This window comes from Peromyscus maniculatus, chromosome 2 (genome assembly GCF_049852395.1).
Source record: "Peromyscus maniculatus bairdii isolate BWxNUB_F1_BW_parent chromosome 2, HU_Pman_BW_mat_3.1, whole genome shotgun sequence".
In the NCBI taxonomy this organism is placed as follows: domain Eukaryota; kingdom Metazoa; phylum Chordata; class Mammalia; order Rodentia; family Cricetidae; genus Peromyscus; species Peromyscus maniculatus.
Genome location: NC_134853.1, coordinates 158,844,400 through 158,871,743, shown reverse-complemented (window position 1 = coordinate 158,871,743; position 27,344 = coordinate 158,844,400). Strand labels below are relative to the sequence as shown.

The following is a 27,344-nucleotide window of genomic DNA, read 5'->3' as shown; positions in this document are numbered from 1 at the left end:
CTGAAGGCAGCTGCTGTGGTTTCCACCCAAACTGTGTCTGTCAAAACTTTTGTCCTTTAAAGCCAGAGTCACCCACCTCTGCCTGCAGCGGGCCCCAGGTGTCTGGCCAGGCAAAGCTCAGCAGCCCTCCCTGTACCCTTTACCTGCTGGCTACTCCAGAGTGTCTCAGATCCTGGTACCATGCGGCTCTTACGGATGGATGAGCAGTGGCCAAGCTGGTCTCCAGACCCCACTGAATAAGCACTGGCCCAGATGTCCAAATGGCTCCTTCCTGCATTTCCTCCTGGTCTCTGTTCCGATGTCCTCTCTCTGCAGAAGACCTTCCCTGGCCGCCTTGTCTAAAGCAGCATCCTGGGCTGGGGAGATGGCTTAGTTAATAAATTGCTTGTGGTACATGCTTAAGGACTTGCATTTGATCCCAGAACCCATATTAAAAGTCGAACACAGCAGCTCATGTCTGTTATCCCTATACTGGGAGGCAGAGGCAGGCAGATAGATCCCTGGGGCTTTCTGGCCACCCAATATAGCCTAACCCAACATCGACCTCAGGCCCACATACACTGTGTGTGTGTGCTTGCGTGCATGCGTGCGTGTGTGCATGCGTGTGTGTGTGTGTGTGTGTGTGTGTGTGTGTGTGTGTGTGTGTGTGTGTGTATGTGTTATGGCAGGAGCTTCCTCAATGGCTCGTTCTTTGTCTGGAAATGGATTCTTTCATTCACCGTCCTCTCTGATCCACCCTTAACTTCTGGAAGGTTGGCTGCCTGGGGCTGTCAATGGCATGTTTGCCGTGAGTGGGGTGAATCTAATACGAGGGAGCAGCAGCTAGGGCCCTGGAGGGCTGTGTGAAGGAGGCTGATAGACAGCAAGCTGGTGAAGCCAGGGCTGGGCACTCTGTAGTGTCCACTACCCCAGACTCTCCTGGTGACGTCTGCAACCCTATCACTGATGCACACTTGGAACGAAGCAGCTTTGAGGTTGGCCTTTTGGCTCCATTGGTAGAAATGCTCACTCGGCATGCATGAGACCCTGCACTCCCCACCCAGCACTGTATAAACTGGGTATGGTGGTGCATGCCTGTAATCCAGCACATGGGAAGTAAACACAGGAGGCTTTGTAGTTCAAGGTCATCCTTGGCTATATATCAAATGTGAGGTCAGCCTGGGCTACATGAGACCCTGTCTCAGAAGGAAAAAAAAGAGTGAAGGGAACTTAGTACCCCATGACCTATAAATCCAACACCTGCCATGTCAGTTCCTAGGCTGGGACCTATGACCTCTTGTAGGCATGGGCTCACCCTGAACTGTTGAACTCTGAGTCCCCTGCTTCTCCCTAGCAAGGACCTCTGTGATTCCATCAGCCTCCTGGGCAATCCAGGAGGATCATATCTGTAAAGTCCTCTCAGCATCAGAGGTGACATATTCAGACACGTGCATCTCTGAGAGGGCCACTATTCTGTCCCCACATGGCTGTTATAGCACCAGCTCTCAGTGTCTGCATTTGCCTCCTCCACGGACGGTGACCTCATTGGAACTGGGGTGGGGGGTTCCCATGTTCCCTTTGCAACCCTAGTTCCTCTGATGGAGTCTGGTGTACCACAGAAGCCCCACGGCACCTCAGGGGCAGGAGCCCAGTAACCTACCCATGTGCCCTACCGAGCCAGCGTGGGCCATAGGCCGTGCATCTGTGGGGCTGAGTCCTCCCGGAAGACGCTGTGTGGGGCCAGTGTGAGGCTTCCCCTGGTGAAGGAAAGGGAGGCTGGAGGCAGGTAGGGAAGGAGGGCAGGAAAGGTCAAATTAGGGCTCACAATGACAAGATTTACCCCCAATGCCCTTCACACAGGTCCCTCCCAGCCCCCGGCTGTATGACTGTGTAATATAACCAAAACATAATCAATGTTTATCACAAGAAGTAACATGGTAGAGTCATTCCAGATCTGCCACTAATTGTTGTAAAGCCCTGAGCGAGTCAATATCTCTCAGGGTCTCAGTTTCCCCACCCGTAAAGTGGAGATGGCAGTGGTGGTACCTATCTGCAGAGGGTTTGTCAGGCAGAAATGAGACAGGCAGTCTCCAGGGCTGGTCCACGGCACACGGAGAAATAAGCTAGTTTAGTACTGATTTCCAGGTGAGCAGTGTATGTGCCTCAAGCCTTCGGGGAATAGTGACCCTAGCTGGCCATGGGCCAGGCACAGAGCTGGGCTCCAGGGAGACAGCTGTGGACAAATTCAGCTACCCAGGGCTCCCCTTCACCACATGGGTAGAGCTTACTATGGCTTCCATTTCATGGAGGGGAAAACCAAGGCCTGAAGTTGCTGAGAACCTGCCTGGAGCCACATCCCTGAAAAGCAAGGAGCGGTATGGATAACAAACCCTTGCTCTCAGGCGTGATGCTCTGAGCCCTCTTCACTTAGCGCTGGTAACTCAGAGCCCTGGAACTCTGCCCTGGATCTTACTGGAAAACTTGGATGCGGTTCCTAAGCAGAGGTCTCTTCCCCCCTCCATAATGACCATCTAGGGATGATGTGAAAATTTGAGTTTGATCAAATTAGGCCCGTGTTGTGGTGTAACTTTCTCCATTCACCACAAAGCTAATAAACTAATAAATTAGACAAATGGAAATATCACTGGCCAGGAATGCACACTAAAGCATTGCCGTAATTGCTTTCACGGCTGGGGCCAATTTCTCAAATTTCGCCTTGGCCAACTTTCCCCAGCTCACCATGCCTCTAATAAGGCATCACTCACTCTACAAACATTCGGTTGACTTCCTTCTTTTAACTACAGTAGAACTGAAAAGCACCTCATGAACCCATTCTCATGCACGCGCTTCCTTGGGAGGGAAGCCCATCCAGGATTTTTAAAGCAAAGAAGCTCTGGAATGTGGAGCCTGGTCCCCAGCCCAGAGCGGCTGTCTCTTCCTGGCCAGGTTGCACTGTCTGAGAATCCTGTAGGCCGTCCACACAGATAAAGATGACACAAATTTTGGGTGGCACATGTCCCTAGAACTGTGTGGGGCCCTGTGCTGTGACTTCCATGAGCGTTCATTTAGGGCTCTGACATAGAGACCCTGCATGGGTCCTTCTCCGATGAGCCCCACTTTGCAAGAGAGAAGAGTGGATCAGAGGGACCAAGTAACTTGCGTAGGGCCACGCAGCGCATGACACAGTAGAGTTGGGGCCTGGCTGGTTTTAGTCTCCACAGCTGTGTGCCTTGCCTCTGGCGTGTCAATGTAGATGACTGACACATGTCCAGCCTAGCAAACACCTGGAGACCCTGACTGCTGGGAGACCCCCTCCTTGAGCTTATAGGAGGTGTTCACAGCCTTGGAGACGGGGCACAGGGCTGGACAAGCAGGCTGTGTCTGCGCTCAGGGGCAGGTGCATGATGGAGAGAGCTGTTAGATCCTAGGAGCCCGCAGTGGTCATCTTCCCTTGACTGGAGGAGGAGAGAGGAGGAAAAAGGGCTGAGTGTATTAGCCCGGGGTCATAGTTGGTATGAGTGAGTGGGATGTGGCTGGATAAAGAGAAAAACAGCCTTCTGGGTGGAATGCATAGCAGAGGTGGAGGCCGAGGAGGGTGTCCAGGGATCACTGGCTGCAGTGAAGTGGGGTGAGCATGATGGGGGAATCCATTTTTCTCTCCCACCTGCTACCAGGCTGTCATCAGTGACCTTGTGGAGACCTTGGAACTATCAGCTGAGAGTTCTCTCAATTTAGGATCTCTGTCCCCAGGGCCCGCCCTTCCTAAGCTTTGCCTGACTGTGTAGCTGGTAAGGGCTTCCTCTGGGCAAGCCTGCCACACCATCACACCATTGATTTAACGTGTGTTTAGGTGGCTCCTTCTATCCTTGCCTGCAGCACTAGAAAGCAAACTCTACTGGGACAGGGAGCATGGCTTCCTTGTCACCATGTCCCAGTCATTACCCCAGGTACCATGGAGTGACATACACAAACTAAGTGGGATTATTACATGGAGGGAAGAAGCTGGATGGATGGACAGACAGAAAGATGGCTCGATAGTTGTGTAGATGGGTAGTTAGATAGATGTAGGGATAGTAGCAGCTTGTGGATGTATGTATGTATGTATGTATGTGTGTGTGTGTGTGTGTGGGTGGGTGGGTGGATGGATGGATGGATGGATGGATGGATGGATGGATGGATGATGCATGGGTTGATGAACAGATAAACAGCTAGACAGAGGTAGATGGGTGGGTGGATAAGGTAGATAAATGGGTAGATGAGTGGAGAGACAACTAATAGATGGTAGGTGAATAGATGAATAGTAAATGATGAGTGGGTAGGTAGATGAACAATTAGGTAGCAGGATAAGTGCATGGATGGGTGAAGGGAGATAATGGCATGGATGGTGGATGGTAAATGGATGGATGGTGAGTAGTGAATGGATGATGAATAATGGACAGATGGATGTTATTTAGTGGATGATGGATAGATGGATGGATGGATGGATGGTGAATAGTGGAAGTATGGATGGTGGGTAGTGGATGAATGGATGAGGAATAGTGGATGGATAGATGGATGGATAGATGAACATAGTGGGTGTTAGATAGTGAATGGATGGTAGATAGTGAATGGGTGGATGGATGGTGGTTAGTGAGTGGATGGACAGTGGCTAGTAGATGGATGGATGGATGGTGGAAGGATGAATGAATGGTAGATGGATAAATGGATAGTTGCACTGGAGATATGTAAGACCCTGTGTAGAAACCTCATCCCATGACTGGTAGAGTAAAGTCATTCCCTGTTTGTGAGGTTTGAGGCAGAGTCCAGGCATTTTCTAACTCAGGGTTCCGGCTCCTCTCCTGCTCACTTTCTGGAAGGCAGAGCCCTTGATGGGAAACCAAGACCCAAAGCCAACCCCAAACCTAAGGCGTGACAGAGGCCAATTGGGGTTGTCAACCATGCCAGTCACTGGGTCTGGGCTCTGCCAGGCAAGATGCCAACCAGCAGGGCCAGGCCCTAGGGACCTTGGCCCTGTCAAAGCAGAGCTGTCCCCTGGCCTCTTCTTCCTGGCATGGGCCTGGCCAGTGCCGTGACCAGAGAGCATGAGCTACAGAGCTGAAGACTCGGGAAGGAATGTCTCCTTTGGATGGGAGCAGTCTCCCTAAGCTTGTCAGAAGCTGCAGCCACTCTGCCCTTGCTCAGAGCCTAACAGGGGGCTCCTCCTGTGCCAACTCTCCTGTCTTGGCCCTTTCTATCTCCCAGCACCAGCATGGGTGGCTGCCCCCATCACATATCAGCCCCTATACCTTTCCCTACAGTCAGGTCCCTGATATCACCACTGCCCTGCTTCTCATCCACAGTCCCTCTCGGGGTTGCCGGGAAGAGCCCAATTTCATTTGCTTCATATTGGGGGGGGGGGTAGGCATCATTCTTTGAGTGTTCTATAGAATGTGCAACTTGTACCTCAATTTCCCCAACTGCTGACTCTCCCTGAGCTCTCTCAGGACCTATCAGAAAGTGTGGCATCATATCACGTGCTCACCCCAGCTGCAGGTGTGGGGCAAATGTCGAGTGGCTTGTAGGCTGTCCTTAAAGGGGAGGGGCCACCCCTTGTGCAGGGCTGATTGACATCTCTTTCCACCACTCCCTGGGGTCTCCCTTGCATCTAGCACCTGTTCCTCAGGGTCATGATGAGGGTTAACCATCCCACAAATCAAGCTCTTGAACCCCATACAGTCTCAAGTAAGCTGTGGCTGGTATTACCCACCTGCCCCTCCAGGACCATTGCTTGGTCTACTCCAGGGTCTATGACTAGAGAAAGAACCTTCTAGTCTTTCTCACATGGTCCCCCTCTCTCCTGCGCAGCTGGCAGCAAAGAGCCAAACTTTACAAATTAGTTTGAACCAACTGCCCTTGATCGCAGCTCCTCCTAGTGGTGGGGGCTCAGGAATGGCCACACTGCCCCCTAGTGGTGGGGCCTCAGCTTTCATCCAATCCGTTGAATTCCAAGGCAGGTACAAGGGCCACTAGCTTCACCCCTGTTCTAGGAACTGCTGAGCTCTCAGAACCCGAATCACCAGAGAGCCAGAGCTCAGACATCCCGAACTGCCCGATATGTAGTCGTCTAGAGCACGTGTCAAGAGCAGCATCTGCCTGATGCTGTGCATCCGGGTCCCTAGGACCTCACAGTCCTTTACCCACCTGGTCTCTGGGCACGAATCCACACCCTCCCCAGGCCTCTCAAGGACCACCAGGCAGAGCCAGTGACCGGAAGAAACGTGAACCCTAGCATAGGCATGAAGTGAGAAGACGTAGCTTGCCTGTGTTGGCCGTGGGCATCCGTTCTCCATAGCACGTCCACACATTCTCTCGCTTAATGCTCTCAGCAGCATTGGGGAAGATACCATGATGGCACCAGTCTTTAGATGGGGAAACCAAGGCACAGGGTGATACAGAAACTTTCTCCAAGTCGCTCAGCCAGAACGTGGAGGAGTGAGGTTCAAAGCCAGGCTGCTGAGCCGACATGCGCGCTCTCGGCCTCCACAGCATTCCCTCCGGCTCTGGCCCTCGGGTCTGGAGATGGACCAGCAGGTATAACCTTGGAAACAAAAACCTTGCCTCAAGCTAGTAGTGAGAGTGTTAATAGACTCCCCACCCTGCAGGACGGTGGGCTGCACCACACCCACGTGCTGGCATTTTCTAGGGCCAGCAGGGATGTAAATGGCATTGCCCTGAGGATGAGAGAAGGGTATGGCCAGACCTTCCTCCCAAGCTCACGCTTCCCGTTCTCAACTTCCCAACACTGCCACAGAGCCCTTCTCCCATCCTGGTGCTCAGCAGACTACAGACGGGGGGGGGGGGGGGGGGGGGGGGGGGCTTTGGCTGAGTGACACATCCTGTTGGCCACTGCTCGCTTCTGCAGGTCTTTGTGTGTGTGTGTGTGTGTGTGTGTGTGTGTGTGTGTACATGTGTGCACATGTGTATATGTTTGTACATGCACATGTGAGCGTGTGTTCGGTTAAGTGAAGCTGTCTCTTTGCTTTGGGAAGAATCCAAGTGACTCCCTCTAACAATATGTGCTCGGTGGGACACACAGTGGGAGCATCGGTGGGTGAATCCAGTGGGACACACAGTGGGAGCATAGGTGGGTGAATCCAGTGGGTACACACAGTGGGAACATCGGTGGGTACATACAGTGGGAGCATCGGTGGGTACACACAGTGGGAACATAGGTGGGTGAGCACAGTGGGAGCATGCAGTGGGAGCATCAGTGGGTACACAGAGTGGGACCACAGGTGGGTACACACAGTGGGGCATAGGTGGGACACACAGTGGGAGCATAGGTGTGTACACACAGTGGGGCACGCAGTGGGACCACAGGTGTGTACACACAGTGGGAGCACGCAGTGGGACCACAGGTGGATACACACAGTGGGGCACACAGTGGGAGCCTCAGTGGGTACACACAGTGGGAGCATCGGTGGGTACACACAGTGGGAGCATCGGTGGGTACACACAGTGGGGCACGCAGTGGGAGCATCGGTGGGTACACAGTGGGGCACAGGTGGGTACACACAGTAGGGCACGCAGTGGGAGCATAAATGGCCGCTCCCAGTTCTGCGGAGGGGTGCCCACGCTAGCACCCAGCCACCCTGGTTGTTCCTCCCTTGCCCTTTCAGGATCTCCTGTGAGTCCCTCCCTCACCGGCTGGAACTTGAAGGTCAGTTGACAAGTTCTGTGTGACTCACATTGATTATTTCTATTTAATTGAATCAATAACAAACTCTGGAAAATCGAGCGATTTCACGTGAAAAATCTGTATGTGTCGGGTCTCTGTTAGGAGACTAAAGATGTGGCTCTTTCTTTAGTGGTTATTTCCAAATTATAGTCACCAAACACTGTAAATAGAAGCTTTAAATCAGGAACGGCCTCCTTGATTCCCACGGCCCACAGCACTGCATTGTAGAATTAGTTTGAGGTTATGCAAGAAGTTAGGAAGGAAGGAAGGAAGGAAGGAAGGAAGGAAGGAAGGAAGGAAGGAAGGAAGGAAGGAAGGAAGGAGAGAAGAAAAGAAAGGAAAAGAAAAGAAAGAAAAGGAAGTTTAACCCAAACAAATTTCTTCTCTCTCCTATGTATCTCAGGGCTCCAGTGCGTCAGAGATTCCAGTCACTTCCCTCTTGGGATCTCCACTTTCAAGGTCTCCTCAGAGCCCATGAAGGTTGCCCTAGCTCCGGCCATTGTATCTATACTCCTCCAGTGTGTCAGTCAGCTTCCCCTGTTACCAAACACTGAGGTGGACACCTTCAGAGGGGAGACTTGTTTCAGCTGTCAGTCTGTGGTTAGCTGGCTCTATTCCTTGAGCCTAAGGTGAGGCTGAACATGGTGGTATATGTAGTGAAGCAAGCTACTCAGGTCACCAAGACCAGGAAGTAAAAATAGAGCAGGAGGAGGAGGGACAAGGTCCCAGTCTCCCTGCTCAGGACACACCCCAGGTGATCTCGCTTCCCTCTTCCCCAGTTCTTCAAGGCTCTGCCAGCCCCCATTAGCCCTATCCCATCCGGACAGTCTTAGCCCCTTGGCCTCTTGTGGGTGCGTGGTTCTGGAAGTTGTACCTAACTACTCTCCTCAATCGCAAGGCCGCCCTCCTACAAGGGAGCCTGGGAAATGTAGTCTTTACTTCAGCCAGCTTGTATCCATAGTAACTGTAGGCTGAGCCACCCTCTGAAACCCTTGGGACCATGACTGCTGTGGGTTTGGAAAATTTTCGGATTCTGGAATATTTGCATATGTATTAATGAGAGGTCTTGGGGGTGGGCCTCAAGTCTCAGCGTGTAATCCATGTTTCCCGCGCTCCTAACAGACACAGTGAGAAGGCAGCTATGTGCCGTATTTTTCTTTTTGAACAGTTTTGTTCATGGAGCCAAGCTTCTATGGTGTCTAATTTTCCACAGGGGTGTTCTGCAGGTATTCAGCAAGCTCCAGGCTTCAGAACCTCTCACATCCCAGAGTTTCACATTTGGGATGCTCCGCCCGTGTAGCCAGGAAGAGGAGAGATGCTGAGTCACACCGCTCCCTCACCCAGGCTGGGGACTCAGGAGCGTGAGACCCGGCTCTGCCCTTGCCTCTCGGTGTCTGTCACTCCTGGGAATTTACATCGTATTATTCACCTCATAAAGTTGTTCCAAAGAACTCACAAGGACAGGAGGGCAGAAACAGTGGCTAGCAAAGCGTGTGGAGTTTAATATAAACTCAGAGACTGCCACTTCCATCCATGCGGCTCTCCAGATGTTGCATGACCACCCCTCAAATAAGGCATCTCTTCCTAGGTCCACTTTCCTGAACACCGGGAAAACCAACATTGAGACCTCCCCTCTATTCCCAGAGCACTCTACTTGTGCCCAGACCGTATTTTCTATAAGATACTCGTACAATCACGCTGTTTGACATGCTGTTTACGTGTGTATGTAGATGCATGTGTGTGTGGAGGCCGAGGACGACCTCAGGTGTTGATCAGGAGCCATCATCCTTGTTTGGAGACGGCTTCTCATTTACTTGAAACTTGGCAATTTGGTCAGACTGGCTGGTTAGCAGACCCTGTCTCATGTCTCCTGTCTCCCGGGCACTGGGATCGCAAGCATGTGCTGCCACAAACACACGCCACCATGCCCGGCTCTCTGACATGGGTCCTGGGGATTGAACTCAGTTCCTCACGTTCGCAAGGCAAGCACTGATTGAGCTATCTCCCCCAGCCCGTTTTATATGTCTAGAGCTTACTTTGCATGTGTCTGCCATGTACAGCTAGACTGGGGGGCTCCGTTGGACAGGGGACGTTAGGGTTGGGTCGGGGTGGGTTTAGCTTTTGAGACAGATTCTCACTGTCTAGCCTTAGCCAGCCTGGAATTCACTCTTCAAACTAGGCTGGCCTCAAACTTGTGGCAATCCTCCTGCTTCTTCCTCTCCAGTGCTGGGATTACAGGTGTGCATCACCTTGTCTGGCCGGAGAACGGGTTTATTTATTTATTTATTTTTTAATCTTCCTTACTCGTGATGTATTTCCAGGCTCTAAGACAGACTGGCACATAGTAGGTGCTCAGGAAAAGCACGCTGGCGGGGTAATAATGAATGACGGGATGCTCTTCTCCTGGAACACCCAGCGCCCTGCTCGCTCTTTGTCAGAGACAGACCAGGAAGCCAACAACCTTTCAGCTTCCGGCTCCCATGGCAGGGAGCCCAGCGCCAAGCACACTAAGATAAATACCTATTACCGCGGATGGGATCTCGGTGCCGGCTAGAGTCCAGGCATTTTAATTTTGTTTTGACAAAGAGGCTGATGGGAGAGGTTAGCGAGGCCCCCCTGTCTCCCATCTGCCGCGGCCCCGGGCGCCCCGGCCTGCCCTTCTCTGCCTTTGGCAGTGTGTAGCTCAGGACTGTGAAATGTAATTGGCCTGCCCTACTTTTTAACAGAACGCAGATTGAAGGATTGGGTTTTTGGTGGGATGACCTGTTTAAGAGCCTTAAGAGGAAGCTAGGAGTTTCAATTTTCCGCTGCCAAAGCCAGGCTGTTTTTAGCTTGGCTTTGATGAAGCAGCAGGAATCGGGTTCGGCCTGGGGTCACCCATCAGCTGACCTCATTGGGAAAAGACTCCTGTGGGGCTCCAGGCCCAGCTGCAGCAGGGCAGGCAGGGAGAGTTAAGGTTCGCTTTGCTGATCCGAGTAATTGGTCCCCCACAGACGCCACCCCCACCACCACATTCACCCCAAAGCCCAGGCCCTCCCACCCCCAACTTTGGCGCTGTGAACTTCTGAGTTTCCCGGACCCACACTCCTGCCATTAACTGAGCGACCTCTGACAGATTGCCTGGCCTCTCAGGGCTGCTGTCCCCAATCCATTCAGCCAGTTCCATCCTTCTGATCTGGCTGGGGGTGGGCAGGTACTGACTGCGAGACGCTGGCTGACCGCTGGGTTGTGTCATTGTCTCAGGCTTTGAGGTTGTATCATGAGAACCTGTCACCCTGCAGGCAGTTGAGATGATCAACAGCCATGTAGTAGGGCCCGGCCAGGTCTGTCTAGCCCTCCGGAGAAGCCTGCTCTGAACTGTGCAGCTCTGGCATCCCGCCGCTTTGCCAGGGGTCAGGCCTCTTCTCTTTGAGCCTGTCTTCTGATCCCTTGTCCAGCTGCGCTGAGCAGAATGTCCTGTGGGTGTTTTGTCCCACAGCAGAGGAGTTTGTGTGATAATGTCTTATTAGAGTTTGCTTCTAGGAACAAAAATAAGCCGTGGTCCCTACGGTGACCGTAGGCAGAGCCAGGCTGCGCACCAGGCCCCAGGCTCTCACGGCTGCCAGAAGGCTACGCTAGAATCACAATTCTCTGCCGCTTGACCCCATTCTCTCGGCTCCTTCTGCTTGTCTTGCAACCCTCTCTGGCTTGAAGGGGTATGTCCCTCCAACCACCGGCACCATACCCTCCCCTGGTAGGAACCCTCTGGGCCTCTTTTAGGAAGGCAAGACTCCCACCCTAACTGCACCTCACTGGCCTGCTAACCAGCTTAGCACTTAGCACTGGGGCTTAGAGCTCCTTGGGAAGAGTGACCGGACGATGGGCCACAGCAGGTGTCACCTCTGGGGCCTCTACCAGGACTCCTCAAAGCTGAGCTCCCTGCCTCTGAGTCAATAGTTTCCTCGTGGGGCTGTTGTGGAGACGGAGATGGGAGAGGGGCACAGACACTGACTAACCTGCCCCCGGACGCTCATCATTCGCCTGGGCGTTCCCCACTCACAGAAGGTTCCAGAGTAGCTCCTATGTCTATGACTGTCTCCGTGGCTGAGCTCGGGGTGGGGGTGGGGCAGGAAAGGGGGTGTGGAGGTGGTGGAAAGAGTTCAGTTATCAACGTCCTCACAGAGGGTCTGTCATGGAGCCGGGGCTCCATGGCACAGTGCATGCCGTCTCCCCTAGAGTGCTGAGGACGTGTGACCTCATTCTGGCCTTACACACACACACACACACACACACACACACACACACACACACACACACACACACGCGCGCGCATGTGTGTAGTTGTATTCACAGAGCAAGGTCAGAGTGATAACCAGGATAGAAAGGAGGACGGGAGGATGAAGGGTTCCCCACACTTCCTCTCGCCTGCCGACCACCAACTCCGGGCAACAGGCTTCTTGACCTTCCCAGTCCCTGCTCTCACTGGCTTATTCAGGGACAGAGACAGAGACTTCCAAAGAAATAAAATAGCCAGGAGGGAAAGGAAGGAAGGAGTGGCCAGCAGGCCACACGCCATTGGCTCTTCCGGCTCCCTTGATGCCCAGCACCCTCTGTTTGATTCCTCTTTGGCCAGCTGCCCTGTGTCTAGTCTGTGTCTCTCCCCAGGGTTGTTTCCTGTGGAGCCTGTGCCCCACACTGCCTGCCAGGCCCAGATGCAACGGGGTACAGACTAAAGGGCAGGTGCCTTCTGACCCCTTCCCCTCACCGTACTCCTGTCCTCCACCCCCCACAGCCCAGAGCCAGCAGGCATGAGCAGCCTGACCGTGAGGGGCTAAATGAATCCATCAGGACCTGGAGGAGGAAGTGGTTTCCATGGTAGCAGCAAGAGGCCAGGAAGGGAGGCCTGGAGAGGGGGAGGCAGGGAGTGGGGTGGGGCGGGTCTGAACAGGGGAGGCAGGAGGAGAGGCCGTGGACAGAAAGTCAGGGTGGGGTCTGCAGGAGAGGTGGAGAGAGGATGAGGAAGGTGAGGGATCAGGTGCAAGGCCAGGGGTATCAGCTGCACAAAGCAGGAAGGGCCAAGATAGATAACAGGCCAGAGAAGAGAGGCCTGTAAGTGGTCCCGTCTGTCACCTCCCAGGCTCCCTCCCGGACTTGGAGTCCCCAGGCTGGCTCTCTATGGCTTTTCATGGGCAAAATGAAATGGGAATTTCTGGGAAGCCGGTGCTGGCCAGGCTGCCCAATAGTAAATCATGGCCCATGTCTCTAGAGCACCCCTCAGATGGGAAGGAGGTGTCTTCCAGGCACACCCCACCTTCACACTCAGGGACATAGGGCTCACTCCATTTATGAGGCAGAAGCCATGGTTCAGAGGGCTGGTGCAGAGTTCCACCCAGTTTCCCGCTGTCCGCTTCAGACCATCCTTTGTCAGTAGACGAACACAGAGACCCCCCAACCCCCGGGTACTTCTCCTCAGAATGCAGAGTGAGGGACTGGCCAGAGTCACAGCCATCAGACGCCTCAAACTCTTAGTAGAAGGGCTTAGCGCTGCTCCAGGACAGATTTGCTATCTAATCCAGCTGTGGCAGTTGAAGGTCCTCCAAAGGTCCCCAGAGAAGGCAGGGGAAGGAGAGCCTGGTGGGCATCCTCTCTAGACGCCTCTGCCCTGCTGTCCCTCTCCATCATCTCCCGCCCCCTGCCCAGCCAGCCTGTATGTGATTAGATGCCTTTGGCGTTTGGTACCCACAGAGCAACTAGAAACTCTTTTCAGGTTTAAAGGGGTGAAAATTGCACTGATGGGTTTTAAAGGCCCTGGAAAAGGCCCTTGCACAGCCCCTGTCAGGAAAAGAGAGAAAGGGGGAAGAGAAGACGGAATGGTACCAGGGCCCCCATGCGGGCAGGCTTTTATGAAGCCTGAACACCTGCCCAGCACTGCCCCTGCCCACTTGATCCTAGCTGGATCATAAAGCCCTGAGGACCCAGCAGGAGCAGCTCAGGCCCCAGGACAGCCTACCACAAGCACCTGGGGCTAGGACCCAACCTGTGCCCAGCCTGGCACCATACTGGGGCACAATCCCTGTATTCCTTAGTGCTCTGTCTGGATATAGGTCTGGTCTGACCTGGGGGTGGCCATTGCTTAAGCAGATTTTGCTCCATTGTTCCTGTCTGCCCAAAGATCAGACCCGACAGTGCAGAAAGCACTCGCCTTTGTCCGCCCCCCCCCTGCCCCCTGAGGTCGCATTAACTAAACTCCTACGGCAGGAAGACTTCCACACAAGTCATCACCTGTCTCCGAGGCCCACTCACTAACAAAAGGCATCATCTGTGAAGGACTGACCTCTGTCAAGCCCACCCAATTGCCTTAAAAATCAGTTACTGCCTTCAGGACTGCCTGTGTCCCCTGTCCCCCATGAAAAGGGCACACAGCACCTGACTCTCTTTGGGTGATTGGTCATCCACCTTCCTTGATGTCCCCATGAGCCAGCAAGTGATGTTCTATCTCCCTCTCTGATGGTGTGTGTTTGTATTCATGGGTGTGTAGATGTACCTTTAGGTGGAGTGCATATGATATGATGCCGGAGATCAAACTCAGGCGTCCTTCCTCAGTGTTGTCCAGTACTGACATGGACTCTCATTAACCTGGGTTCCAGTGGTTAAGTGAGCCTGGCTGGCAAGCCAGCCCCAGAGATCTGCCTCCATCTCTGCAGTCCTGGGATTGCAAATGCATCCCCACCAACCCTGGCTATGTTTATGTGGGTGGCGGGGGATCAAACTCAAGACCTCACACTTCACAAAATGAACCATTTCCCAGTCCCAGCTGTTTGTTGGTTGTCTGGTTTTTTGAGATGGAGGTCTTATTTTAGTGCCTAGGCTTCAAGCTCCAGGGTCCCAGAGAACGTGCCTCAGCCTCCTGAGCAGCTGGGACGATCAGGGTGGGCGACTGTGTCCAGTTTCATGGTTACAGAGCATCTTCTTTTTCCCCTTGCTACTTTGTTTGGGAAAACCTCCAGTGGTTGGGAGGAGAGCCTTCCCTTCACTCCTGCAGGGGAATGGCCAGAGAGAGAGGGCTGCCATCCCCAAGCAATAGCTCTAACGGATGTTTTTCCTATCTGAAGGGGCTGTGGGAGAAAGTGGACCCAAACTCGCCAGCCTGGGTGAGAACACAGGTTCACCTGTCTCATGGAGACTTCCGTTCACGACAACCACTGACACGGGGGCCCTGAGTGCCACTGTGCATCCACCCCTGTGAGAGGGCTTCCTGACGACGTCATCAGGTCACCATTCTTCACACACCTCCAGGGAGTGTTCATCTTCTGGCCCCTGTGGTCGGTCCTGTCTTCTCTCTGTCTGCTGCTGACCAGTGTCTGGTCTCGGGCTAGCCACACCTCTCTCCTTAATGTTCTTCTCTATTAAACCTTAGGTGGCCAGCCATTCTGGCATGCTGGACCTGGGAACTTTCTGCTGAAACCAGGCAAGGCTGAGACTCCCAAGACTAGATGGTCACCCTGGTTGATGACCATGTATGAGGTGATCTGGTAGAGAAGGAACAAAGAGCTGTGCAGTCTGTGCCTGTCTGGCAGGTGCCTTGCTCAAGGGACCGGCTCTGTGTGCATGCCCATGTGGGTTATTCCTCGGTGAAGAGGGTCTCTCATTGGCTGGGAGTTCATCCATTAGCTTAGCCTGGCCAGCATGCCTTGGGGAATCTGCTTGTGTCTACCTTCTTAGTGCCGGGATTACAAATGTTCCTCACCACGCAAGGGTTTTTCATGTGGATTTTGGGGTAGAATTTAGGCTCTTGCAAGGCAAGTACTTTACCTGATGAACCATTTCCCCAACTCCTGGGACAGCCTCTTCATCCATCTGTCTTTCACTCTCGTGAATCCACCCTTTCCAGTGGACCTCTTTGCAAAGGGCTTTCTGAAGGAGAAAATCAAGGTGTGTCACAAGAGGTATATGTATATGGGGGGGGGCTCATTTCTAATTCTAGACTGTTCTGCCCTGTCTTCTGTGAGTTAAACTTCTCTCTTTGTTGCCAAGCAGCTTGGGGATATAGACAGATCCACACTGTGGTGGAGGGTGACTCAAGTATTATCACTGCAGGTGGCTTTAGTCAAGTCAGACAGGACAGGCTGCCCTTGGCCTGGGTCTGGAGTCTGCGTTTCTTCTGAGCTAGGCTTGAGTGTAAGTCTACCTCCAGGGGGCCATGAAAACCAGGGAGAGATGAATAGGAACAGAGAGGGTCTAGATAGGAGGATAGAGGCTGTAGTGTGTATGGGATTAGCTTTGTGACAGCTTCTGTGGTTGAGGGGACCCCTGCAGGGCTGTGACATCTGTCATCTAATCCCGTCCATTGGCACAGGCTGTGATCCAAGCACTTCTAAGCTCTAGGCTCCAGTTTGGGGGTTGGAGAAGCCCAGAGATAGGAACCACCTCGACTGCTTTGTGGGCAAACTTCAACAGATGGATAAATCCAGATCATAGAGAGAGCCAAGAACAGGAGACTTGAAGTGTGTTCATTGGCCAACTGCAGCCTCAGTTTCCCCCTGAGAGCCTGTGAGAAGCCTTCACCTCATCTTCAGATGGCCATCTCCTAGAGGGGGTGGATTCCTGTGCTTGCCTAGGGTTAAGCCATGCATCCAGAGCCCTCCTGGGGTCTTCCACTGGGGAGTCCATCCCCAGCCAAGTTGTGATCATTTTTTTCCTGTCGTCCCCAGATACCTCCCCATGGGGCCCAATGCTCCCACCAGCCACCAGTCTTTCTCCTTCCACGCCTGGGACATTGGGAGGGACTGTGAGGTTGTCTCTGAGGGGAAGCTAAGAAGCTGGGAGGACAGCCGAAGACAGGAAACAGCTGGGGCTGGCTGAGCAGGTGCACATCTGGACCACTGGTCCTCCCTTGCACCACTCCCATCTCCCAGTCGAGCTCTTCAGATTACACAGGGTACAAACGTGAGCAGCAGGGCAGGGACCTCACTCCACCCCTTTCTCCTTACGAGGAGCAGGCAGGCAGCTCTTATTAGCCAATACCCAACAGCAGCCAAGGCTGCCCGAGACTTTACAGCCATTTTTATTAGCTCTGCCTCACCAAGGTGCTCTGCCCAAGCAGAGCAGGCATCAGCATCAGAGGGCATGACCCTGAACTGAAAGAGGGAGCAGGTGTTTGAGGGAGACACGGCAGTTGGGGGGGGGGGTGCTGGGGAGGCAGAGCAGCCAATGGAGGCAGCCTGGTGGTTTCAAGAGCTGTAAAAACTTCATGACCTCACACTTGGTCTCTTGCCAGCAGGGATGAGGGACGGCAGAGCCCTGGCAGGCTCTGGGCTCATAAGATTGCAGGGGGTGTGTTTAACCTACTTGCAAGAAAGAACTCTTCCCATCCCCTAAGAGGCTCTGTTTCCATGCAAACAATGCTGTCCAAATGAAAAGGCGCTCTCATCTCTTCATTAAAGCTCGGCCTCAAAGGACCCATTGCTACCTGAATCTTCGCTCCTAGCCTGCAACGAGGTGCCGCGTGTATAAATGAAGACGTTTGAATTACAAAATGCCTTTTAAATAGAGTGCATTATACAAGTTTGGTCCTGAAGAGTCTCCTCATTCGATTGCTGGATTTTGGCAAGGGATGTGAGGCCACAAGCCATTTTCTTCCCTCCATCTGTTCCTTCCATCCTCCTTTTTGGGCCTGAGCCAGATCTGAGCTTGCAGCGAGACTGGGCTTGATCCTTATGTGAAAGGAAGCCTAGAGAAGGCAGTATGTGGAGGGAGGGAGGAGCTGCATTCTGGTGGTCAGGAGATCAGCATCCCGGTAGTCAGGAGATCAGCATCCTGGTGGTCAGGAAATCACCATGGCAGCAGGGTACAGGTGGGACAGGCTGGATGGGCTGGGGGAGACTGGTGGGAAGGAGGGAGAGGAGAAAAGAGAGGTCCTGCATGAAAGAGAGGCTCAAGATGGAGGAAGGGAAGAAGTCTGTCCCTGAACCTACCTTACCTGTGCAAAGAAAGGAGCAGAGGGGACCAGAGGAACCCTCTTGCGTCTCGTAGAGAAACCCACAGCTCCCTACCAGTCTCCCAAGCTTTGTTTTGTCTGATCGGTACCTCAGAAACCCAGGGCTTCGGGCATGGAGAGTGCACACTGGGGTTCCCCCACAGCCCAGGAGTCTCTCCGTCCCTGCCACACACCTGCCGCTGCCTGGGCTTGGAGTTTGAGTGTAAAGCTCACTGACGATGAGTTCCTTAGATGTGGGAGCAGACTGGATGTCCAGAAGAGGTAAGGTGGGAGGGACGCTTCTAGAAGGCTCATGAGTGGCTTATGTAGAGGCAGAACTCGGGCCAATGAGCTGGCTCAGCAGGTAAAGGTGCTTGCCTGAGTCCAACCTCTCGAAGAAGAGACATGACTCCACAGCATTGTCCCCTGACCTCCACACATGCCAGAAATCACTTACCCATACGTGACACATGTCATGTACACTGGCTCACACACAAAATAATGTGCTTTAGGAAAACTTAAATCTGAGAGGATCGGGAAGCTGACTCACCAGGAACAGGTGCTCACTGCTGGGCCTGACAAACTGAGTCCAACTCCTAGGACCCCTTGTGGTGGAAGAAAACTGACTCTCTCTGGTTGTCTTCTGACCTCTACACACGTGTACACAGGCTGTGCAGCACGTATGCTCATACATACCCATGCACATACAATAAATAAATAAGTGTAATGATATTTTTAAATAAAAAAAAAAAGGCAGAAAGCCATTGAGGTGGTGGTGGGGGGGGAGGCTTGTCTGATCCCTTTAGAGGAAAGTCAGGCAGTGACTTTTAAAGTGAGACATACACCAGCCATGCTGTCTTTCTGTGGTTACCCGGGAGAAATGAAGGCAGGTATCTGAGGATGTACTGCAGCTGTGTTCCTAATGGTGAGCGCAACATAATGGCCATCAATGGGCAAACAGATAAAGATGTCCACACAGCAGGATGACATGCATAGCCAGATCCACGCACTGGGATGTGGCTCAGCCATGACCGGGAAGGAGGTGGTGTGGACAGAGGCCACCCAGGAGTGAATGGCAAGATAATGATGAAGAATGAAGGTTGCTCGTTAAAGACTCCACCCCTGGCTTAGTGCTACACCAAGTTAAACAGAATCTTTAAATATCTGTAGGTGGGGTAGAGGGAGACAAAGACAGAGACAGAGCGACAGAGAGAGAGATGGAGAGAGTGTGAGCGCGTGTGCCACAGCACGTGTACAGAGCCCAAAGAGCAGCTCCCAGCAGTCAGTTCTCTCCTTCCACCACACTGAAGCACCAACTGTTGTCTCCGCCACTGTGCAGCAGACTCCCGGCTAGCTGACCCACCAGCTCCTGGGTGATTCTCCCGTCCCCGCCTCCCATCTCCCCATAGGAGTGCTGGGATTACAGACGACTCTACTGTATCCAGTTCTTCTCGTGGGGTTGGGAACCAAACTCAGCAAGCGCTTTCACCCACTGCGCCCTCTCCCCAGCCCAGCGGTGGGAGCTTTAAGAGGTGGGGCCTGGTGGGTGGTCTGTGAGCTATTTATGGTGATGGTTACAGGGGAGAGTGGGACCTGCTTCCTCCCCATCTGTCTCCTCTGGGCTATTTTCTTCTCCTTGCCATTGGTCCCAAAGTATCAGGGCCAAACCCTGTGAACTGAAATCTCTGAAAAACATCGAGCCAAAATAAACCATGCCTTTGTGTATGGCGAGTGTCTCGAGTATCTCATTACAGCAGCAGAGAGCTAACACAGAAAGCTAGCAAAAGGTTGCAAACACTGTAAGACACAATTTATAGAAGATCCTAGGCAATGGGTTTCATGGGGATAGATAGATCTGTGGCCTTCTGAGGATGGTGGAGTGGATCGCAAAAGGGCATGAGGAAACTTTGGGAGCAATGCATGGGGTCATTATATTTACGGTAGCCATAGTTTCAGTACACTGGGACCTGTGAAGTGTGTAGAGTTTAAATACATCAACATTGCAGTTCATCATTTATGCTTCGGTATAGCGAGGATGAAACTTCAAACCAAAATGCACTGGAGGGGGGGCGTGGCTCAGTTGGTGAGCCCTTTCCTGTGCAATCATGAGGACTTCAGTTTGGTCCCCAACATCTGTATAAAAAGCCAGGCACGATGGTGCATGCATGCTATCCCAGCAATGAGAGGCCAGAGACAGGCAGATCCCTGGAGCTCACTGGTCAGCTCTAGTCTCACCTGATTGGACAGTGCTAGGTCCCAGTGAAAGACCCAGACTTGAAACACAGGGAGGCTGGCTCCTGGGGAACAATACCTGAAGTTGACCTCTGGTCTCTGCATACACATGCCCCCATGTGCAACTACATACAAGTGAACACACACGCGCACATACACATGCAATACACACACATACACAATTGAACACACACAAATAAACAATAAAAATAGAGTTAGCAAAAAAAGGGGGGGCTGGAGAGATGGCTCAGTGGTTAAGAGCACTTGCTCCTCTTCCAGAAGAGCCAAATTCAATTCTAAAATGCCACCTGTAGCTCCAGCTAGGGGCGTCTGATGCCTCTGGCCTCCTTGGGCATCTGCACCCCTGTGCACAGACACATGCATGTAATTAAAGATAAAAAATAACAATGTAGCAAAATTTTCAAACATAGAAAACCCCAGCAGAATGGTGAGGCTTCTGGGAGATGTGCAGAACAATGGTAAAACTTACAAAAGCCCCAGGGACGACAAGGTGGGACTGGCTTTTTTTTTTTTTTTTTTTTTTTAAATGATGACCTTATTCCTGAGGCAGGTTCATTACTGTCCAGCTCAATTTTTCTGAGCAGGAGGGAGATGTACATGCAGACAAGACAGAAAAACAAGTTCCCAGTGTCTCCATTCAAGCATGCTTCTCTGTCTGGCTCCTGGCTATAGACTAAGCATTGAAAACAGCGAGAGGCAGTGGCTTCATAATTTGTCTTAAAATTTTAATCAATTAATGGCACAAGAGAAAGTAGGAGGGCGAGCGCTGAGAGCTGGCTCAGTTCTGCGTGCATTTGTGCGGTCCTTCACTGTCTGTCTGTAAAGGTCCATCACTGGCTCTCCCGGTTCCCCAGCAAGGCAGAAGGAGGCCACACAGTTGGACCCTTCATTCTTTGCCTGGCCAGGCTCCTAAGTCTGCTACCTGGATTCTGGGAGAATCAGAGGCTCTTCCCAGCGTCAAATCAAAGCCAAGACAAACAGAGGGGCCAAAAGGCTGCCGTACCTTGACAAGGTGCATGGGAGACACCCCAGACTCCCTGAAAGCTTGGCAAAGAGAACTTGGGGAAGCAAAGGGCCATCCTTCTTCTAACAGGGAGGAAGCATATGGCTCTTGTTACCTGGGGAGGTGGCAGGCTCAGAATAGAAACACACAGGGCAGCAGAGGCCAAATCACTCAGGAGGAGCTCAGCCCAGGAAGAAATGAGGTGCAAGGGCAGGGTGAGGGGGGTAAGGAGTGCATGTGCCCACTCGACCATCTGCCACCTCTGGCTTGGGTTCTCACCAGGGCACCTGCCTGCTCACTCTGTGACACATCTTGTCTGTGTGCTTCATCTTCCTTGTCTGTGCAGTGGGAGATCATAGAGTAGGGGTCAGTGAGTTAGGAAATGTTCACTGGGAAGTCTCCACTGTGAATCTGCAAAGGTCAGCACTTCCAGGGCTAAAATTCCACACAGTATCATCACGCCCAATCATCAGATAGGAAAAGTGAGGCCTTGGGATGTTGGTTTTAAATAAGCGGTGCTGGTCACTGAGGTCATGAGGCATGACAAACCCCAGTATCAGAGCTTGTGTGTGGGGGGGGACAGAAGAGAGTGACCAGGCCTGCGGAACACAGGTGCAGGGGCGGAGGAGGAGGAGAGAGCAGAAGAGAGGGGTCTGTGACTGGCTTTTTAAGGATTTCCCTGCACATGCTCATGTGGGCTTACGGAGCTATGCCACGAATGCGCAGATTGCGTGACCATGCCTCACGCATTATGTAATCACGCAGCACACAGATGACGTAAGGTGTAAGACCCCTTGCTTAGCTACTGAACTGCACATGTGCGGTCATATAGCTGGAGGAGTGGCAGAATCCTAACATGGGAGGCCAAACAGCCTCCGCAAACACCACAAACTGGCCAGGTTCACCAGAGACCCTGGCTTTTAACAGCTGTTTCCACTGACCTGGTCCTCCCAGATACTCAAGAGCACTTAACTAGAAGGCAAGAGGCTTTCAGAGAACCTCTGGGCTGAGAGGGGAGGTGGGTGGATGTTACCTGCAGGCACACTCAGAGGGAAAGGAGCTGGGTCTGTCCACGCAAAGGATGAGCAGTCAGGGCAGCCTGCCTGGCAGGGGCGGCTCAAGAATGCTATGTGCCTCTGGGATCTATGTCACTGGACACTCATGATGCACCAGCCCTAGGCGGCACCCTTGGGTGAGCCCTGGTAGTCTTCCCAAAAATCTAGTGAGTGGCGTGACAGATGGGGAAACTGAGCCTGAGAGAAGTCACATGATTTTCTCAGAGGACCAAATCAGGGCTGCAACTGAGCTGGGAGTCACATATTGATCCAACAGCCTGTGTGCTTTTTAACCTGTGTGCTTTTAAGCCCTCCACTGCACTGCTGGGGTCAGGGGAACGGCTAGAGACTTTCCACAGGAAAAGGAAGCGAGGAACTCTCCAAGTAGAGATAAGTAACTGGTAGGTATCTCCACACCACCACAAGGCTCAGCCTCGCAGAGCACCCAGTAGGTCTAAATGCTAGAGCATGTAGTTGGTCTAGATACCAGACATGCCATAGACATAGATCAGGGCACACAGTAGGTCTAGAGTCCAAGACACATAGTAGGCCTGGATGCTGAGATGCACAGCTCGTCCAAATATCAGAGCACACAGTAGGCTGAGATGCCAGGACATACAGTAGGTCTAGATGTGGGTCACACAGTAGGTCTAAGTCTGTATGCAGATGTGGTCCTCTGGCCCCTACATGCTGCAGAATTGCAGTGTCCAGCCCTCATCCTCCCCTGGATGAGGCTCAGGCCAACAGGTAAAGGCAACACGCCTGCTCCTCCTGTTCCCAGCTTTTCAAAAACACAATTACTCGCCCTTCAGAGATGCCGTCAGTGTTGGTAAACTCCAGCCGCTAAACTGCATCGCCCCTATCTGCGCACAGACGCTGCGGTTATTAATAGTTTATCGACCTGATCTCGGGCCATCACCGATGAGAGCGGCCTCCTCCCACCCCCTCGGCCCCCTGCTGCCTGGGAAGACCTTCTATCCAGCCTTCGGATCAATGCCACTCAGTGCTGGGGGCGGGGTAGGCTCTGGACCACTTAATCCACTTTCCAAGGATGACAGTGGAAGATCTCGGGGTTTGATGAAGGAGACGAGGCGGTCAGGTGTGGATCAAAGCTGTGGCCTGGCAGCTTTGGATCGGAGATGAGAGCCAGAGCGAACCTGGGGATGAGGCGGCGTCTGGATTCAGATGGCAGCTGAGATAGAGGAACGGCAGCGTGGGGTGCCCGGGGACTCTCTTATCTTGGCTACTTTTCCATGATTTAAGATTATCCAAAGTAAAATGTTATCTTATAAAGCAGGAACAAGGTGTATGCAGGAAGAAAGGGCAAGAAGAACAGAGGGGCTGTGACTGGAAGAAGGGGAGGCAGTGGGGGATGAGGTGGCTGAGGAGGCACTGTGGGCAGTTCCTGGCCATTTCTCCCCAATGCTGACCGCTTTCAGAGGGGTTTAGAGGAGAGGGCCTGGTCTGGATTCTGCATGGAAGGGGAATTGAAAGATACGGAAACCCCACTTAAATCCTGAACTTGTCTACAGGAGAGTGGGGGGGGGGTAGAGTGGAGAAGGGAAACAGTGTAGCTCAGGACGAGAAGAGGTGGACACCCAGGACCTGGCCACTCACTGCCTGGGAGTGTGGAACAAGAGCTGCCAAGCTTGTGCCCAGTGAATGATGAGGCTTAGTGGTCCAGCCAGGCCAGGCACAAACCCTGGAGCCCAGCAAGGAGCACCGAGTGGAGCTGTAGGAACAGCCCCAGATGGGAAGCTGTCTTGTCTTTGAAAGCACCACCCCACGTGTCCACTGAGCTGTCTTCCACACCACCTGTGAGGTGTCACCCACACGTCACCCAAACATATGGCTTGTGTTACCGTCACTTGAGCATGTCATCAGCCGAGTGATTCCCAGACATGTCCCCAGTGCTGGGGTCACCTAAACACATCTGCATAGACACCCATGGGGTGGTCACCCGCGTGCCTCCCCCTGTGCGTCAGCCATGCCCTCACTATCTGGTGACATCACCCAGGAGCCTCCGGCTCCATCCATCCCCTCCCCGTCCCCCCCCCCCAGCCTGTTTCTTTACACACCCCCTGCACCTGTCTCCCTGGAAAGTCACTTAAGCAGGTCGACTGCATAATAGACACCTGTGAGGATAGCCGAAACATGTCACTTAAGGTGGTTGTCACTCAGCTACCATGCGCAGCAAGTACGTTGCTGTTCTCCATCTAGCTGCTGTTACAAAGGAAATCATTCCCAGGGGAGACAGGTTCCCTGCTGTTCCCACTGTCAAGGCACTTTCTTCTGAGAGGAGGAGTGGAAGGGGCGGCGGGGGCGGCATCTTCCCCCCATGGAAAGGGTGCTCCCCACACTTCAGTCCTTCCTGACAGTGAGGAGACCAGATGGCAACCTCTGTGTAGTCTATGGAAATGAAGGTGTTGTTTATGCTAATGAGTGCTGGGTGCCATGCCAGGGAGGGAGGGGCTGCCAGGGGAGCTGGCTCAGCTCAAAGTGACAAGAGCTTAGGACGAGGCTGAGAGCCCAGGTGGGGGGCGTGGCGTCGGGGGGGGGGGCGGGCACAGAAGTGACTCATAAGCAAGAGGAGCTGAGACAGGCTGGAACCTGAGGTTAAACTGCTCTTCACAAGATGAAAGAGAAGCTTGCAGCAGGCAGACGGGGAGGAGGGAGGAAGGATTGAACGGAAGGAGCCTCCCAGCTCAGGAGCCGCCCAGGAAGAGCCTTGAGCTAATAACGGCCTCTCCATCCCCCATGGGCCTGCGACTCGGCTGGGCTGGTTAGGTGGAGGAGGACTCTAAACAAATGTGGGTGTCTCCCTTGGTTTTCTGCCTGCTCTGGGAATGCAAAAACCAACATTGACACAGGGGCCTCCTCGGAAACAGGCCAGTATAGGTCGGGACTTGAGGAGAGATTTGGATTTGCCCAGTGCAGTACCAAGCTGAGGCTCCTGCTGGTCAAAGTGCCTGGATACCCCTTGGCAGGAATTCTCGCCTCTAGGGGCATCTTAGGTCGAGGCCACCCATGGCCTCTGGGCAGGTGCGTGCAGCGCCCTCAAGTGTTTATCAAAGCCCATCTTCACTTCGGTCCTGGGATGTGTCATCTGCACTACACACACACACACACACACACACACACACACACACACACACACACACACACGAAAGTGGGTGCTCAAAGGTATGGCTTCCCCAAAGTTCCGTGGGTTCCACACAGAGGGAAGCATAATTTGAACTCAGTTCTCAGAGCTCTTTGCAGCCTAGATGGCAGAAAGAGGCTGCCCCCATTGTGACTGTACCCCCCAGGAGAAAGAAGGGCATACCAACTCATTCTAACGTGACCTGACCCTGTAGGCTCTGTAGAGAGATCTAGAACAGGAGTCATCAGACGATGGTCTGTTTAGTCACAGCTTGCGAACTGAGAATGTTTTAACGATTTTGAATGGCTGGAGGAGAAAAGGAAAAGTGTAAGTTTATTCTGTGACATGAACATTCCGAGCAGCAGAAAACTTGACAGTCATGAATAAAGTTTTATCAGAACCCGGCACACTGATTGGTTGACAGGCTCTCTTCAGCTGTTTGTGTACTATGAGAGAACAGAGAGAAATTACAAGATATCAGCTTTAAGACTTTTCAGATTCGGCTTTGAATTAATGCGTATGAGTGTTTTGCCTGCATGTATGAAAGTAATCCATTTGTGTGCAATGCCTGTAGTGGCCAGAAGAGTGTGTCAAATGCCCTGGAACTGAAGTTACAGACAGGTATGAGCTGCCATATGGGTGCTGGGAATCAAACCTGGGTCCTCTGCAAGAGCAATAAGTGCTCCTAACCACTGATCCATCTCTCCCAACACCCAGGTGTGTGTGTGTGTGTGTGTGTGTGTGTGTGAGAGAGAGAGAGAGAGAGAGAGAGAGAGAGAGAGAGAGAGAGAGAGAGAGAGAGAGAGAGAGAGAGAGTCTGTTTTAATTTGACTATGTGTATCTGTGTCTTGGGGGTGGATACACACATGAGTGCAGGGACTCACAGGACCAGAGGTATCAGATCCCCCTTTGCTGGAGTTACAGGTTGTTATGAACTAACCAATGTGGTTGTTATGGACCAAACTAAGGTCCTCTGCAAAAGTTCAGAGCCATCTCTCCAGCCCCAAGACCAGCTTCAAGAGGGAACAAAGCCTGAGATATTTACTCTTGAATCTTTCCAATGAAAAGCAAGAGGGAGGTTTGAGGGGACTCCCACACACACCCCGCTCTGGGGACCTTGGAGGCAGAGCCAATTCCCTTCAGCCCACTGCTGAGCACACATATTGTAGCATGGGTGTGGGGCACTGGTCAGTTTCCCTGTCTACCAGGGAGGAGATTCCTTAGGAACAGGAATGTAATTGTGCTTCTTTTTGTGTCCTCAGGACAGGGCATAAAGTGACCTCTTGGCTGTCTGAAGACAGGATTCCATGGTCTCATGGTGATATCTTAGCTATACAGGGTAGGGCAGTCAATAACGTCTCATGCCTCAGTTAGCCTGTTTATGGAGTGTAATGATCAACCCCCATAGAATGGCCCCAATAGGTTCATATATTTAAATGCTTTGTGCCCAGTTGGTGGAACTGTTTGGGAAGGATTAGGAGGCGTGGCCTTGTAGGAGGGGGTGTGTCACTAGAGTTGGACTTTGAGGTTTCGAAAGCCTGTGCCAGGCCCAGTCTCTCTCTCCCTGCCTCCTGCCTTCAGACCAGGATGTAAGTAGCTCTCTGCCACTGCTCCAGTGCCATGACGATCACGTACTGACCCTCTTAAGCTATAAGCAAGCCCCTAATTTAATACTTCATTCTATAAGTTGCCTTGGTCACGGTGTCTCTTCACAGCAATAGAGCAGTAACTGAGACATTGGTGGTCGTGAGGAATGACTGGGGCCAGGCCTCATGCAGGCAGCAGCTAAGCCCAGCTCCTGGAAACCTGCATCACCCACAGGGCATCTTAAGAGTGGCACACGACCAGCTGGGTAGCTGCTCCTGGGCACAGATTTAGCTCAGACATAGCACTCACTATCTGCCTCTGCAGCACCAGACACGGAGCCTGTATACAGTGGGTGCTGCATAAGTGCTGTCCTTCCTCCAAGTCCAGACCGCAGGTGTGCAAAGTCTTTGCAGAGTGGATGCGTGGAGCCTGGACAAGTTTGTCCTGGGGTTGGCCTCCTGGATGGAACATTGCCTCCTCAGCCTTGCAATACTAGCCTTACCGTTTCATCTGCTTCTCTGCAGGCTGCCTGAGGTCCGGATCTCAGACAATGGTCCCTATGAGTGCCATGTGGGTATCTACGACAGAGCCACCAGGGAGAAGGTAGTCCTCGCCTCAGGCAACATCTTCCTCAACGTCATGGGTGAGTCAGT

General features: G+C 52.7%; 1 protein-coding gene across 2 annotated transcripts in view; it reads left to right on the top strand.

Annotated features, from left to right (window-relative positions):
* The window catches only part of Igsf21 (immunoglobin superfamily member 21), a 223,572-nt gene that overhangs the window by 159,977 nt on the left and 36,251 nt on the right, over positions 1–27,344 (top strand). For both annotated transcript variants that reach the window (XM_042272224.2, XM_042272225.2), the window contains exon 4: positions 27,216–27,334. In XM_042272224.2, the coding sequence (XP_042128158.1) occupies positions 27,216–27,334 (119 nt within the window). The remainder of the gene's footprint in view (positions 1–27,215; positions 27,335–27,344) is intronic.